General features: G+C 52.1%; 4 protein-coding genes across 4 annotated transcripts; all 4 read right to left on the reverse strand.

The window, feature by feature from the left end:
• Positions 1 to 18: 18 nt before the first annotated feature.
• On the reverse strand, positions 19 to 613 carry LOC101873933 (feather keratin 1-like). Its single transcript, XM_005140044.3, has 2 exons — positions 579 to 613; positions 19 to 358 (listed from the first exon to the last, which is right to left on the reverse strand). The coding sequence occupies exon 2, from the start codon at positions 336 to 338 to the stop codon at positions 24 to 26; it is 315 nt and encodes a 104-aa protein (XP_005140101.2). The 5' UTR covers positions 339 to 358; positions 579 to 613; the 3' UTR covers positions 19 to 23.
• A 3,436-nt stretch (positions 614 to 4,049) lies between these two features.
• On the reverse strand, positions 4,050 to 4,764 carry LOC101876023 (feather keratin 1-like). Its single transcript, XM_005139825.3, has 2 exons — positions 4,730 to 4,764; positions 4,050 to 4,486 (listed from the first exon to the last, which is right to left on the reverse strand). Exon 2 carries the CDS (start codon positions 4,464 to 4,466, stop codon positions 4,152 to 4,154), a length of 315 nt encoding a protein of 104 aa, XP_005139882.1. The 5' UTR covers positions 4,467 to 4,486; positions 4,730 to 4,764; the 3' UTR covers positions 4,050 to 4,151.
• A 2,314-nt stretch (positions 4,765 to 7,078) lies between these two features.
• Positions 7,079 to 7,653, reverse strand: LOC117436479 (feather keratin 1-like). The gene is made up of 2 exons (XM_034064624.1): positions 7,630 to 7,653; positions 7,079 to 7,419 (listed from the first exon to the last, which is right to left on the reverse strand). Exon 2 carries the CDS (start codon positions 7,397 to 7,399, stop codon positions 7,085 to 7,087), a length of 315 nt encoding a protein of 104 aa, XP_033920515.1. The 5' UTR covers positions 7,400 to 7,419; positions 7,630 to 7,653; the 3' UTR covers positions 7,079 to 7,084.
• A 3,499-nt stretch (positions 7,654 to 11,152) lies between these two features.
• LOC101868441 (feather keratin 1-like) lies at positions 11,153 to 12,114 on the reverse strand. Its single transcript, XM_034064953.1, has 2 exons — positions 12,090 to 12,114; positions 11,153 to 11,869 (listed from the first exon to the last, which is right to left on the reverse strand). The coding sequence occupies exon 2, from the start codon at positions 11,847 to 11,849 to the stop codon at positions 11,547 to 11,549; it is 303 nt and encodes a 100-aa protein (XP_033920844.1). The 5' UTR covers positions 11,850 to 11,869; positions 12,090 to 12,114; the 3' UTR covers positions 11,153 to 11,546.
• Positions 12,115 to 15,025: the final 2,911 nt, after the last annotated feature.

The raw sequence follows: 15,025 nt of genomic DNA on the forward strand, positions 1-15,025 counted from the left end.
TTCACAAGTGTTGTCAAGAGCCCTTAGCAGATGTTGCAGCCCCTTCCACCGCCGTAGCAGCCCAGGCCTCCGAAGCCGTTGCCAAGGCCATAGCCGAAGCCCCCAGAGGAGACGGGCACTCCCTGGGCACCCAGGACGTTGCCCACGGCAGCGGATGAGGAGGATCCGACGGCGGTGCTCTGGGGGAAGGAGCTGAGGATGGGTCCTGGCAGGGTGACCAGCACGGTGGAAGGCTGGATGACGACGCGGGAGTCCTGGCACTGCCTGACACAGGGCTCGTTGCAGCTGTTGGCCAGCGGGGTGGGTCCGCAGGGGCGGCAGAGGTCGTAGCAGGCCATGTGTGTGGTGTGGAGGGGCCCTGGCACAGGACAGGACAGGAGAGGAGAGGAGAGAGGGTGATGGGAGAGTGGAGGGCGTGGGGGTGCGAGGGGCGGTGGTGCAGGAGGGCGAGGCAGTGGGGAGGCTGTTGTGGGGCTGTGGTGCTGGGGAGGCGTGAGGGGTGCTGAGGCTGGGGCAGAGCGTGCTGGAAGAGCCGGGGCAGGGGGTGAGGAGCAGAGGGCAAGGGGCTTGAGGCTCACCTTGTTGAGCGCGCAGGAGAAGGCGTCAGCAGAGGCGAGTGAGGGACAGAGGCACTGGGCCGGCTTTTATGCTGGTCCTGCAGTGCCCGAGGGGGCTGAGGCAGTCTCTGTGCATGACAGCATGTTTGTGCAAGCAGCTGGTGCGTGTCAGATCCTGGCAAGCAATTAGTTGTGGTTGTGTTTTCCTTCTAAGAATTCTGGAAGGTCATGTGCTCCTGTTGAGGATGTGTCCTTCTGGCCATGGTGGCAGCTTTCAGGTATTAGAGACCAAAGGCTTGGGGTTGATGGTGCATGTCTGCGCATTTGGCAGACCATGCAAGAAAAGCATTGGAGAGGTGGGGGTGTTGTCACTGAAGTCATCTTGTGGCACTCGTGGCTGTGGTTTGTGGGTTTCTTGCAGAGTTTCCCCATGTCTGAAATAGAGCTCATCCCTTTGTATCTGTAAGAAAATCAGGAGGTTGGATCTGGCACATTAGGGGTTGTTCAGACTGATCTGTGCTCACTGCTAGGCTCCATTTACATTTCTCACATTTACAGGACAATCTATTCTTTTATTTAAACTGTATGTCCTGAGCTCATAATGAAATACACTGAAGAAACATGGAATCAGGGCTCTACCCATTTTTGTGCAGTGTATGTTAAGATGTAAATTCACTTCTTCAGTATCCAAATGATAACTTAGAATATCGGAGTCTTCTCATACTGCACTTATGAGAAAAAAATATATAATTACCTGAAAACGGTAACAGTGCTTCTTCTTCCTGCTCTGTCACTGTTTGAATATTACATGTGTCACTCCTGATGAAAGCCTCAGGATTCCAGGTGCCTCTGGATCTGCTTCAAAAGCTTCTTAGGGTTAGCTGATGCTTTGTACCTTCCAGATTGCAGGTTTGGTCTGATGCCTTTCCATAATTTCATGGTTTCTGAGTGAACTGCTAGACAAAAGGTGATGTGCAGGAGACAGCAATTTCTAGGTGATAATGGCTGCATAATGCACATACAGCCCTTTCTTGCCATGTTTTATGCCTAAACGGTGCCTCATTTGGACCTCATGGCGCTGCTCCCAGGATACCTCAAGCCACACCAAATGCTGGTGCAGCCAAAATCTGAGCAAGAGTTGAGTGAACAGTGACGTGCACCCCAGGATGCTGTTTGGCCCTGTCCTTCAGCAGTTCTTTACCCAATGTGTCATGTACCTGCTCATCCTACGCTTGAATAATTTGTTCTGGACGATGTTGTGAGGGACAAGATTTCAGCCAAGGCAGATACAAGATCCTGGTTCTGGGGAGAAGTGACCCTGTGTAGGGGGAACATCTGGGGGATTAATTGTTTAGAAACCATCTTAGCAGAGAAGGACCTGGTGGTCCTAATGGAGAGCAAACGGAACATGAGATGGCAACGTTCCTGTGTAAATAAAGGGTGCACCAGTCTCCATGGCTGCATTCAGGAGTTTTGCACTGGTTAACGAGAGGGGACCATCACTTTCTTCCCATATATTATGAGGAGAATGCCATGTGGGATTCATTTCTTGGCTCCCCAGTGAGGAAGGATTTGGACATTATGGACCAAGAGCAGTACACGGTCAGCCAGAGACTGGAAAGTCTGCATCACTGTTGATAGAGAAGAGGCTGAGAAGTGAGCCACCCAAGAGAGAAGGATGTGCAGGGGGCCCATCATCAATGTGAATTAACCCCTGATGGCAGGGAGAGAAGTGGTGAGAACCCAGGTCTTGTCACTGGTGTGCACATGGAGAAGAAGAGGCCCTGGCTACAAGGGGAAGGAGATGGGATTGCATGGGCAAAGCAGGCAAGCCTTTTTCCCTGTGTGGATGGGCAAAGAGTGGAAGAGTCGGTGGAGTCTCTGTACTGGCAGCTACTGAAAACCCAACTTGCCATGGTCCCACAACATGCAGCTCTAGTTGCTCTGTTTAAGAAAAGGGATTAAAGCACCTTCTCTGGAGAGGTTCCTGCTGTTGAAAGTGATTCAGAGGAGACTCAGGCTGGGATGCTGGAGAATTTATTGAGACAAAAGAATGAAAATGGAAAAGCACCAAAAACACCAAGTGGAAGTGAGGCAGCCTGAGGTGCAAGGAGTGTGACCGTGAGCAGAAGACTTCTGCTTGCAGTACATGTTGGCAGAGCACTGAGGTCTTCCTGCCCTGCATTACAGGAAACATAGCAGATATCCCCCAATAGTCTTTTTTGCTGCCACTGGAACCTGGTGAGTGATCTCTATGTCCTTTACACTACTTGGCATCTTCACTCCCTGCCCAATTGAGGAAGAGGAGTGATAGAGCAGCTCAATGAGCACTTGGTGCCCAGCAAAGGTCAAAGCACCTCAGAGCCCCATCTTCATAGGAGAACAGGGTTACAGGCTTGTTCCTGCATCTTGTTCTCAGTGCCCCATTCAGGGCCTTGCTGATCCAAGTTATGGAGGATTGTGACTTCAGACTGTAGGATTTCTGTGACCTCAGAGCAGAGGGATGTTGGCTTGGGGTCCCCTGCAAATGTGTTCCAGAAACAGAGCAGCAGGGGGGATGGTTGGTCCGGGAAACCCTTGCATTGTTGGAGCCTGCAGTGAAGAGGGTCTGGTGGCCCTCTAAGCATCCTGCCAAGGCATCATTTGTGGACCCAATAGCAAGGTGAGACCATGGCCTGGAGACTCTGACATGGGTGGAATGGGGAAAATGCTGCCAGAAGATCAATGCAACAGGAACACACACAGGGATCAAAGGAGGATCCCAGAGCCAGGAGGGTGGATACTTGGCCCCCCTGTATGGCATGGTCTTCACAGCAGTCGGTGACAGGGCCAAGAGTTCCTATACAGTTGTCCCATGGACCCCATCCAAATGATCTCATGAGCCTGGGGTGACTCTTTAAGAGTTGTAACAGGGGAACAATGTCAAGTTCAGTGATTTCTTTGTGACAGTTATGGGCTTGTGTCACATTCTGGAGGGCTTCCATGTGTCAGTCTGCTTGTGGTGGCATGTTTCCTAAGAGAGACTTTGTGGCTCTTGTTCATTCACCCCGATGGCCTCTTGAGCCCTGGCTTTGTGCTGCTTGAAGCTGGAAGAGCCATGGTAGAAGAAAAAGAGAGGAGGCTTCAAAGGCTTGGATGCAGAAGAACTTTATTGTGACAAGACAGAGAAAATGTAAATCTATTAAGGTGGTAGAGAGTTGGTCTAAGTTGGAAGTAGGACGAACATCCACTGAGGTTTTCTGTTTGCAGGAGATTCTGTCAGATCACTGAGGTCTCCTGCCCTGAACTGGGAGGAGCCCAGTAAAGTTGCCCTGAATCTTTCTAAGCTTCTGAGATGCTGTTTGTGGCTCAGAGTACTAGACATAGCAGACAGTTGATGCAGAGAAGGTAGTGAGAGAAGGGGAGGACATCCATCAGGCATGTGTATCAGGCAGCACAGGTTGGGCCAGTGCTCTGCTTCCTTTTTTGGTCCTGTGCGAGCAGAACTTGTGGACAGCAGATATATGTGTCAGGAACAGTGTGGATGTGCATCCTCAGTCCTTTGTGCTGCTTCCAGGGTGTTCTTGCTGTTGTCATGCGTGTTGTCAAGGGCCCTTAGCAGATGTTGCAGCCTCTTCCACCACCGTAGCAGCCCAGGCCTCCGAAGCCGTTGCCAATGCCGTAGCCGAAGCCCCCAGAGGAGACGGGCACTCCCTGAGCACCCAGGACGTTGCCCACGGCAGCGGATGAGGAGGATCCGACGGCGGTGCTCTGGGGGAAGGAGCTGAGGATGGGTCCTGGCAGGGTGACCAGCACGGCGGGAGGCTGGATGACGACGCGGGAGTCCTGGCACTGCCTGACACAGGGCTCGTTGCAGCTGTTGGCCAGCGGGGTGGGTCCGCAGGGGCGGCAGAGGTCGTAGCAGGCCATGTGTGTGGTGTGGAGGGGCCCTGGCACAGGACAGGAGAGGAGAGGAGAGGAGAGGAGAGGAGAGGAGAGAGGGTGTGGGGAGAGCGGAGGGCGTGGGGGTGCGAGGGGCGGTGGTGCAGGAGGGCGAGGCAGTGGGGAGGCTGTTGTGGGGCTGTGGGGCTGTGGTGCTGGGGAGGCGTGAGGGGTGCTGAGGCTGGGGCAGAGCGTGCTGGAAGAGCCGGGGCAGGGGGTGAGGAGCAGAGGGCAAGGGGCTTGAGGCTCACCTTGTTGAGCGCGCAGGAGAAGGCGTCAGCAGAGGCGAGTGAGGGTCAGAGGCGCTGGGCCGACTTTTATGCTGGTCCTGCAGTGCCCGAGGGGGCTGAGACAGTCTCTGTGCATGACAGCATGTTTGTGCAAGCAGCTGGTGTGTGTCAGATCCTGGCAAGCAATTAGTTGTGGTTGTGTTTTCCTTCTAAGAATTCTGGAAGGTCATGTCCTCCTGTTGAGGATGTGTCGTTCTGGCCATGGCGGCAGCTTTCAAGTATTAGAGACCAAAGGCTTGGGTTTCATGGTACATGGCAGGGCATTTGGCAGACCATGCAACAAAATCATTGGAGAGGTGGGGTTGTCGTCAGCGATGTCATCCTGTGGCACTCGTTTGTTGTGGTTTGTTGGTGCATTATGAAGAGGTGGTCCCATATCTACGCAGCCCTCTTAGGTTGGTCTGGCCTTTGTAGTTGTAGTGTGTGAGGAGCTGTCCCTTCCATTGTGTTCCGTCCCTCCATGTCTTGATGCCATGTCACTAAGCCTGGCTTTACGCCTTTCCCATTGGGTGAGCTCTGTGGGTGTCTTGGTCACCTTGTGCTTGTGAGGTTGACCCTGGGTGTATATGGTTTACGTGGAAGTGTTTTGGTAGGCACAGGGCTGCTGTGGTGGTTCTGTGAGAAGATGGCAGAAACTACCCCCATGTTTGCTAAAGGTTGTGGGAAGGTTGCACACAAGTTTGTGGAGGGCTTTTTCCTGTGGAAGAGGCCCCATGATGGAGCAAGTGAAGAGTGTGAGGGGGAAGGAAGTGTGGAGACAACGTGAGGTGAACGGAGCAGAGATCCCATTCCTATCCCTCTGTGCTATTTTGAGGAAGGGAGTCAGAGATTTAGAAGGGAAGATGAACCTTGCAGAAGGGAGAGGTTGGGGGAAGGTATTGTAAGAGTTGTTTTCATTTCTCTTAATTTTACTCTGACTTTTGATAAATGAATTTCCCTGAGTCAAGTCTCTTTTGCTGCCACTGTTACCTGGAGAGTGATGTCCATGTCCTTATCTTTACTTGCGAGTTTCTTCCTCTACCCAATTGAGGAAGAGGAGTGATAGAGCAGCTCAAAGAGCACTTGGAGCCCAGCCAATGTCAAAGCATCTCAGAGCCCCATCATCACAGGAGAACAAGGTTACAGGCTTGCTCCTGCACCTTGTTCCCAGTGCCCCATGCAGGGTCTTGCTGAGCCAAGGTGTGGAGAATTATGACCTCACACTGTAGGCTTTGTGTGTGACCTCAGAGCAGAGGGATGTTGGCTTGGGGTCCCCTGCAGAGGTGTTCCAGAAACAGAGCAGCAGGGAGGATGTTCTGTCTTTAGACCCCCTGCACTGTTGGAGCCTGCAGTGAAGAGGGTCTGGTGGCCCTCTAAGCATCCCAGCAAAGCATCATTTGTTGACCCCATAGCAAGGTGAGACCATGGCCTGGAGACTCTGACATGGGTGGAATGGGGAAAATGTTGCCAGAAGATCAGTGCAACAGGAACACACACAGGGTTCAAAGGAGGATCCCAGAGCAGGAGGGTGGAGACCTGGGCACCCTGCATGGGATACCCGTGGTCCTCGTAGCAGTCGGGGGGGTCCATGGGACCCCACCTGAATGGTCTCAGGAGTCTGGAATGCCAACATCACTGTCATCCATAGGGGAGCATTGCCATGTTCTGTGCTTATTTTATCCCAGTTATGGGCCTGTGTCATATTGTGGAAGGCCTGCACGTATCAGTTTTTGTTGCTGGTTGTGGTGGCATATTTCCTAGGAGAGACTTTGTGACTGTTGTTCACACACCCTGATGGCTTTTGAGCCCTGGCGTTGTGGTGCATGAAGTTGGAAGACCTTGGTAGAATTAAGGAAGAGGAGGCATCAAAGGCTTGAATGCAGAAGAACTTTATTGAGACCAAAGTGTAAAAATGTAAAAGCATAAGGTTGTAGAGAGCTGGTCTAAGGTGTGGGTAGGATGAGAATTCACCGAGGTTTCTGTTTCAAGTACATGCTCTCAGAGCACCGAGGTCTCCCTTCCCTGAACTGAGAGGAGCCCACTAAAGGTCCCCTGAAGCTTTCTTAGCTTCTGAGATGCAGGTTGAGACAGAGAGTACTGGGCATAGCAGATGGTAGATGGAGAGAAGGAAGTGAGAGAACAAGAGGAGGAGCTCAGTGGGCCATGTTAACAGACAGCCTGGGCTGGCCCCTGCCGTGCTTGCTTTCTTGTTGCCTTGACAGGAGGAGCTGTGAATAGCAAATATATGTTTCAGAAACAGCCAGGACATGCATCCTCAATCCTTGCCAGGGCTTCCATAGCGTGTGTGGCTGGGTTCAGGCATGTTGTCAAGGGCCCTTAGCAGATGTTGCAGCCTCTTCCACGGCCATAGCAGCCCAGGCCTCCGAAGCCGTTGCCAAGGCCGTAGCCGAAGCCCCCAGAGGAGACGGGCACTCCCTGGGCACCCAGGACGTTGCCCACAGCAGCGGATGAGGAGGATCCGACGGCGGTGCTCTGGGGGAAGGAGCTGAGGATGGGTCCTGGCAGGGTGACCAGCACAGTGGGGGGCTGGATGACGACGCGGGAGTCCTGACACTGCCTGACACAGGGCTCGTTGCAGCTGTTGGCCAGCGGGGTGGGTCCGCAGGGGCGGCAGAGGTCGTAGCAGGCCATGTGTGTGGTGTGGAGGGGCCCTGGCACAGGACAGGAGAGGAGAGAGGGTGATGGGAGAGCGGAGGGCGTGGGGGTGCGAGGGGCGGTGGTGCAGGAGGGCGAGGTAGTGGGGAGGCTGTTGTGGGGCTGTGGTGCTGGGGAGGCGTGAGGGGTGCTGAGGCTGGAGCAGAGCGTGCTGGAAGAGCCAGGGCAGGGGGTGAGGAGCAGAGGGCAAGGGGCTTGAGGCTCACCTTGTTGAGCGCGCAGGAGAAGGTGTCAGCAGAGGCGAGTGAGGGACAGAGGTGCTGGGCCGGCTTTTATGCTGGTCCCCGAGGGGCGGGACAGCCTTTGCGCATGGCAGCAGTTGTCAGCAAGCAGCTGGTGCGTGCCACAGCCTGGCAAGTCATGAGCTGGGCCATGTTTTCCTTCCCACAACGCTCCCCTTGCATGTCCTCTGTTGAGGACGTGTCCTTCTGGCCCTGGCGGCAGCCTTCAAGTGACCGGGTGTGTTTGGGATGGTTTGCATGGAAAGTGTCTGTCAGGGCACTCTGCAGACACAGCCACAGCGTTAGAGAGGTGGGGTGGTGTGAGTGAGGTCATCCCATGGCACTCGTGTGCTGTGCTTTGTGGGTGCCTTGTGAAGAGGTCTCCCTTGTCCTCGTAGCTGTGTCAGGGGAGGGCAGTTTGCAACAGCAGGCTGTGGTCCTGGAAATTGTGCTTGAGATCTGGTTATTCCTGTGATGTGGGGAGCACTTCCCATCGTTCCAAAAGTTTGTGTTGGCCCAGTTGTAGCACTAACCTCTTTTATAAGTTGCATGTTTGCAGCCTGTCATCTGGTTTGATGCAGTGCTTGATGTGGGGCACCTTGTAAGTAGACCACCTTTGTAAGGTTGTTCTACTGTGACATGAAGAGCTTTGTGGTCAAGGAGAGTGCTGTTCTGTTGTTTACCTCAGTACTGTTGCAAAGGCTTTGATGCTTTCTCCCCTTGCATGGTCAAGGGGTGTGGGGTCACGGGTGTTTGTGGGCAGCTGTCTTGAGTGCTCTCTCAGCAGGTTTAGAGATGATGCAAAATCTGGAGAGGGACTGAGATGCTGGATGGTTGTGCCATGATGTAGAGGGAAGAGGAGCTGCTGGAGAGTGGGCAGATAGGAATGTCCTGAAGTTCAACAGGAAGAAATGACAAGTTTTCTATGTAGGGAGGAATGGTGCCTGTTGTTAGAACATTCTGGAGACTGAGAAGGTGGAAAGTAGCATTGCTGTGTACAGCTTTGTGGTGCTGGTGGAGAAGAAGCTCAGGTTGGTACAGCAATGCACCCTTGCAGCAAAAGTGTCCAAGAGTCACCATGAGAGCAATGGAAGGATATTTGTTAGCAGTTTTGTTGGTGGTGTGTGTGTGTGTGTTCTTGCTCTCTTCAATGCTGGTGAGGATTTGTGTGGTCTTATGTCCAGTTGAGAGGTTCTCACTAGAAGAATGGCATGGATGAAGTGGATCCAGTCCAATTCAGGACCACCGAGATGCTGTAGGGACTGGAAGATCCTTGCTATGAGGAGAAGCTTAGAGAGGTGTTAGTGGTAGGTTTTTTTTTTCAGCCAGGAGACAAGGCTGCACAGGGCAGATCCCTAATCCTGACTTCAGACCTTGGTTGAGGTCTGTGTATGTCCTGATGCCCTTTGTGGCTGTAAGGTTGTCACTGGGAGAGTGTGTTTATGTGGAAAGGTTTTGGTAGCCATGGGTCTGGTGTGGTACCTTCTGTGAGAAAATGCCAGAAGCTTTCTCCGTGTCCAATGGAGCATGTGGGAAGGACCTATGTTGTGGAAGGTCCTGGAGGGTTCTTTCCCATTATAGTGACCCCACAGTGTAGAAGTTAAGAGTGTGAAGAGTAAGGAATGGCAGAGACAATGTGTGTTGCACTGATCACAACTCCCATTCCCCTACGGCCTGTGCCACTTTGGTCAAGGTTGTAAGTACTTTGGGACAGAAGTGGATCCTTGAAGAAAGGAAACATTGAGGAAAGTGTTTTAAGAGTTGATTAATTTCTTACTTTATTGCCCTGATTTTGTTAAAGGAATTTCCCCATGTTAAGTCTGTTTTGCTGCCGCTGAAACTGACTCTGGAGGCTTTAGTCTTATTCTTCTCCTCCACAGGCAGTTGAGGAAGAGGAGTGATGCAGGAGCTCAGTGAGCACTTGGTGCCCAGCCAAGGTGAACCCACCACAGAGCCTCATCTTCACAGGAGAACAGGGTGACAGGCTTGTTCCTGCACTTCGTTCCCATTGCCTTATGCAAGGCCTCATTGCGTCACTGTGAGGATGATTGTGACCTCATACTGGAGGCTTCCTATGTGATGTCAGAGCAAGTGTTCTGGTGCAATTGTGTTTCTGAGGTTGTCCCTGGCTGTAGTTGGTTTACGTGCAAGTGTTTTGGTAGACAATGGGCTGCTGTTTTGTCTTCATTAAGAATACGTGAGAAGGTATTTCCAAGACTGATAGAACCTGTGGGAAAGATCCAGGTAAGTTCCTGGGAAAGAAGCCCCAGCATGGAACAGGTGAAGAGTTTGGGGGAAGCAAGAGCAGTGACAAAGTGGGGTGAACTGACCACAATTCCCTTTCTCAAACCTCTGTGCTGTTTTGGGCAAGGGGGTAAGTAATTTAGAAGGAAAGATGAACCCTGGAGAAGGGAGAGTTTGGGGGAAGAGGTTTTCAGATTTGTTTTAATTTCTTCTAATTCTACTCTGACTTTTGATTTTGATAAATGAATTTTCCCCATATTAAGTCTGTTTTGCTGCTAGTGGAAACCAGTGGGTGATCTCCATGTTCTTATCTCGATTCAGGGGACACTAATCTTATTCTTCTCTCCCCTATCCTCTTGAGGAAGAGGAGTGATAGAGCAGCTCATTGAGCGCTTTGTGCCCAGCCAAGTTCCACTCATGAAGCTCCATCCTTGCAGCAGACCTGGGTCATAGGCTTGGTCCTGCACTTGTCCCAGTGCCCCATGCAGTGCTGTGCTGAGCCAAGGAGAGGAGGATTGTGACCTCACAGTGGGGGCATTCTGTGTGACCTCAGAGCAGAGGGATGGTGTCTTGGGGTCCCCTGAAAAGGTGTTCCAGATACTCTGCAGCAGGGAGGATGGCGGTCAGGAGACACTCTGCTTGGGTCACTGTTGGTCTACACAGTGAAGAGGTGCTGATGGCTTGGGGAAAATCCAAGTCATCATTTGTGGACACCACAGCAAGGTGAGACCATGGCCTGGAAAATCTGGTGTGTGTGGACTGGGGACCTTTCATCCCAAAGGACAGTGCAACAAGGGCACACTCCTGGGTCAGAGGAGGATCTGAGAACAGGAAAGGTGGTGACCTGCACGCAGTGCATAGGATACGCAAGGTCCTTGCAGCAAGGCGGGACTGGATCATGAATCTCTCTGTGGGTGGCCCTGGGATTCCACTTAAATGGTTTCATGAGTCTTTGGCCACTTCATCAGAGATGTGCTCATGGGAGTATTGTCATGTTCAAGGCCTTCTTTGAGACAGCAATGGCACAAATCTCTGTCACTTTGTGGAAGCACCTCAGGTGCAAGTCCTTGCTGGTCATAGTGAGAAACTTCTCAGGAGAATCCTTGTGGCCTTTTTAACCAACACTGATGGCCTGTTGAGTCCTGGATTTGTGGTGTGTGAACTTGGAACAGCTTTGGTAGAAGAAAGGGTGACGAAGCGTGAGAGGCTGGGATGCAGGAGAACTTTATTGAGATAAAAGCATGAAAAAGTACAAGCATAAGAGGAAGAGAGCTGAGATGCAAGTAGGGTGACCATGCACTGAGGTCTCCTGTATGCAGTAGATTTTGTCAGAGCACTGAGGTCTTGCTGGCTTGAATGGGCAGGAGCCCACTGGAGGTCCTCTGATGCAGTTTATCCTGTAAGATGCTGGTGCAGCACACAGTACTGCACAGAGCAGATGAGGTGCAGCAGAGAAGAAATTTGGAGAAGAGGAAGACATCCATGTTAGATGTTAGCAGGCAGCTTGTCTGGCCCCTTTCCTGCTTGCTTTGTGCCATAAGAGAAGGAGCTGCAGAAGGTGAACTTGTTTGCCAGCATTAACACGGACATGCATCCTCAGTGCATGTCTTTGCTTCTAGAATGTACGTGAGAGGTTTCATGCGTGTTGTCAAGAGCCCTTAGCAGATGTTGCAGCCTCTTCCACGGCCATAGCAGCCCAGGCCTCCGAAGCCGTAGCCAAAGCCCCCAGAGGAGACGGGCACTCCCTGGGCACCCAGGACGTTGCCCACGGCAGCGGATGAGGAGGATCCGACGGCGGTGCTCTGGGGGAAGGAGCTGAGGATGGGTCCTGGCAGGGTGACCAGCACGGTGGAAGGCTGGATGACGACGCGGGAGTCCTCACACTGCCTGACACAGGGCTCGTTGCAGCTGTTGGCCAGCGGGGTGGGTCCGCAGGGGCGGCAGAGGTCGTAGCAGGCCATGTGTGTGGTGTGGAGGGGCCCTGGCACAGGACAGGACAGGACAGGAGAGGAGAGAGGGTGATGGGAGAGCGGAGGGCGTGGGGGTGCGAGGGGCGGTGGTGCAGGAGGGCGAGGCAGTGGGGAGGCTGTTGTGGGGCTGTGGTGCTGGGGAGGCGTGAGGGGTGCTGAGGCTGGGGCAGAGCGTGCTGGAAGAGCTGGGGCAGGGGGTGAGGAGCAGAGGGCAAGGGGCTTGAGGCTCACCTTGTTGAGGTGCAGGAGAAGGCGTCAGCAGAGGCGAGTGAGGGACAGAGGCGCTGGGCCGGCTTTTATGCTGGTCCTGCAGTGCCTGAGGGGGCTGAGGCAGTCTCTGTGCATGACAGCATGTTTGTGCACGCAGCTGGTGCGTGTCAGATCTTTGCAAGCAATTAGTTGTGGTTGTGTTTTCCTTCCAAGTATTCTGGAAGGTCATGTCCTCCTGTTGTAGGCATGTGTCCTCCTGTCCTTCTGGCCATGGTGGCAGCTTTCAAGTATTAGAGACCAAAGGCTTGATATTGATGAGGAGTGTCAGGGCATTTGGCAGACCATGCAACAAAAGCATTGGAGAGGTGGGGGTGTTGTCAGTGATGTCATCCTGTGGCACTCGTGTCTGTGGTTTGTGGGTTTCTTGCAGAGATTCCTCATGTCTGAAATTAAGCTCATCCCTTCGTATCTGTAAGAAAATCAAGAGGCTGGATCTGGTGCATTAGGGTTTGGTCAGCCTGATCTGTGCCCAGAGCTAGGCTCCATTTACTTTTCTCACATTTACAAGACAATCTATTCTCTTATGTCAACTCTATGTCCTGAGCTCATAATGAAATACTCTGAAGGAACAAGGAATCGGGGCTGTACCCATTTTTGCGCAGTGTAGGTTAAGATGTAAATTCACTTCTCCAGTATCAAAGTCAGAACTTAGAACATCTGAGTCTTCTCATACTGCACTTATGAGAAAAAATATATAATTACCTGCCAATGGTAAGACTTCTTCTTCCAGTCTGAGATGCAAGGAGCGTGACCGTGAGCAGAAGATTTCTGCTTGCAGTACATGTTGGCAGAGCACTGAGTTCTTCCTGCCCTGCAGTACAAGCAGCATAGCAGAGGTCCTCCAATAGTCTTTGACTTGTGCAAAGGGGTTTGGAGCAGAGAGTCCTGGACACAGGCAAAGAGATGCTGCGAAGAAAGAATTAGTACAACAGGAGGAGGAGCAGGGGCATCTCTTTCAGTCTCTTCTCACTTTGTTGCCAGGTCACTAAGCCTGGCTTTGGGCCTTTCCCATTGTGTGAGGTCTGTGGGTGTCCTGGTGCAATTGTGCTCGTGAGGTTGTCCCTAGCTGTAGTTGGTTTCTCTGGAGGTGTTTTGGTAGACATTGGGCTGCTGTTTTGTCTTCATTGAGTATATGTGAGAAAGTATTTCCAAGTGCGATAGAGCCTGTGGGAAGGATCCAGGTACGTTCCTGGGGAAGAATCTCGAGAACGGAACAGGTGAAGAATGTGGGGGAAGGAAGAGCAGAGACAAAGGACATGGAACTGTTAGAACAAGTCCAGAGGAGGGCCACTAGGATGATCAGGGGACTGGAGCACATCCCATATGAGTACAGGCTAAGAAAGCTGGGGCTGTTCAGCCTGGAGTAGGCTGCGTGGAGACCACATAGCAGCCTTCCAGTATCTGAATGGGGCCTACAGGGATGCTGGGGAGGGAGTCTTCATTAGGGACTGTAGTGATAGGACAAGGGGTAATGGGTTGAAACTTAAACAGCAGAGGTTTAGATTGGATATAAGGAAGAAATTCTTTACTGTTAGGTTGGTGAGGTACTGGAATGGGTTGCCCAGGGAGGTTGTGAATGCTCCATCCCTGGCAGTGTTCAAGGCCAGGTTGGATGAAGCCTTGAGTGATATGGTTTAGTGTGAGGTGTCCCTGCCCATGACAGGGGGGTTAGAACTAGATGATCTTGAGGTCTTTTTCAATCCTTGCTATTCTATGATTCTATGACAAAGTGGGGTGAACTGACACCATTTCCCCTTCTCATCCCTCTGTGCTGTTTTGGGCAAGGGAGTATGTAATTTAGAAAGGAAGATGATCCCTGAAGAGGGAGAGGTTGGGGAAGGTATTTTCTGATTTGTTTCTATTTCTCCTAATTGTACTCTGACTTTTGATGTTGATAAATGAATTTCCCCATGTTAAGTCTGTTTTGCTGCCCCTTGAAACAAGTGGGTGATCTCCATGCTCTTATCTCAATTCTGCAGACTCTCATCTTATACTTCTGTCTCCTATGCTCTTGAGGAAGAGGAGTGATAGAGAAGCTCAGTGAGCACTTGGTGCCCAGCCATGTTCCACTCAGAGACACCCATCTTTGCAGCAGAGCTGAGTCACAGTCTTGGTCCTGCACTTGTTCCCAGTGCCCCATGCAGGGCTGTGCTGAGCCAAGGTGATGAGGATTGTGACCTCAGAGTGGGGGCTTTCTGTGTTAGAGCAGAGGGGTGGTGTCTTGGGGTCCCCTGCAGAGGCTGTCTAGAGATTCTGTAGCAGGGAGGATGGTGGTCAGGAGACCCTCTGCTTGGGTCACTGTTGGGCTTCAGAGTGAAGATTTGGTGATGGCTTGGGGAAAATCCAAGTCATCATTTGTGTACCGAATAGCAAGGTGAGACCATGGCCTGGAAAATCTGGCGTGTGTGGAATGGGGACCTTTCATCCAGAAGGTCAGTGCAACAAAGACACACTCCTGGGTCAGAAAAGGATCTCAGAGCTGGAAGGGTGGTGACCTGCACACACTGCATGGGATACCCAAGGTCCTTGCAGCAAGGGGGAACTGGACCATGAATCTCTCTGTGGGTAGCCCTGGGACTCCACTTAAATGGTCTCATGATTCTACACTGACTACATCAGCGATGTGCTCATGGGAGTGTTGTCATGTTCAAGACTGTCTTTGAGCCAGCAATGGCACAAACCTCTGTCACTCTGTGGAAGCACCCCAGATGCCAGTCCTTGCTGGTCATAGTGAGAAACTTCCCAGGAGAATCCCTGTGGCCTTTTTCACCCACACTGATGGCCTGTTGAGTCCTGGATTTGTGCTGCGTGAACTTGGAACAACTTTGGTAAAAGAAAGGACAAGGAAGTATCAGATGTTGGGATGCAGGAGAACTTTATTGAGACAAAAGCATGAA

The sequence above is a fragment of the Melopsittacus undulatus genome, chromosome 1 (genome assembly GCF_012275295.1).
Source record: "Melopsittacus undulatus isolate bMelUnd1 chromosome 1, bMelUnd1.mat.Z, whole genome shotgun sequence".
Lineage (NCBI taxonomy): Eukaryota > Metazoa > Chordata > Aves > Psittaciformes > Psittaculidae > Melopsittacus > Melopsittacus undulatus.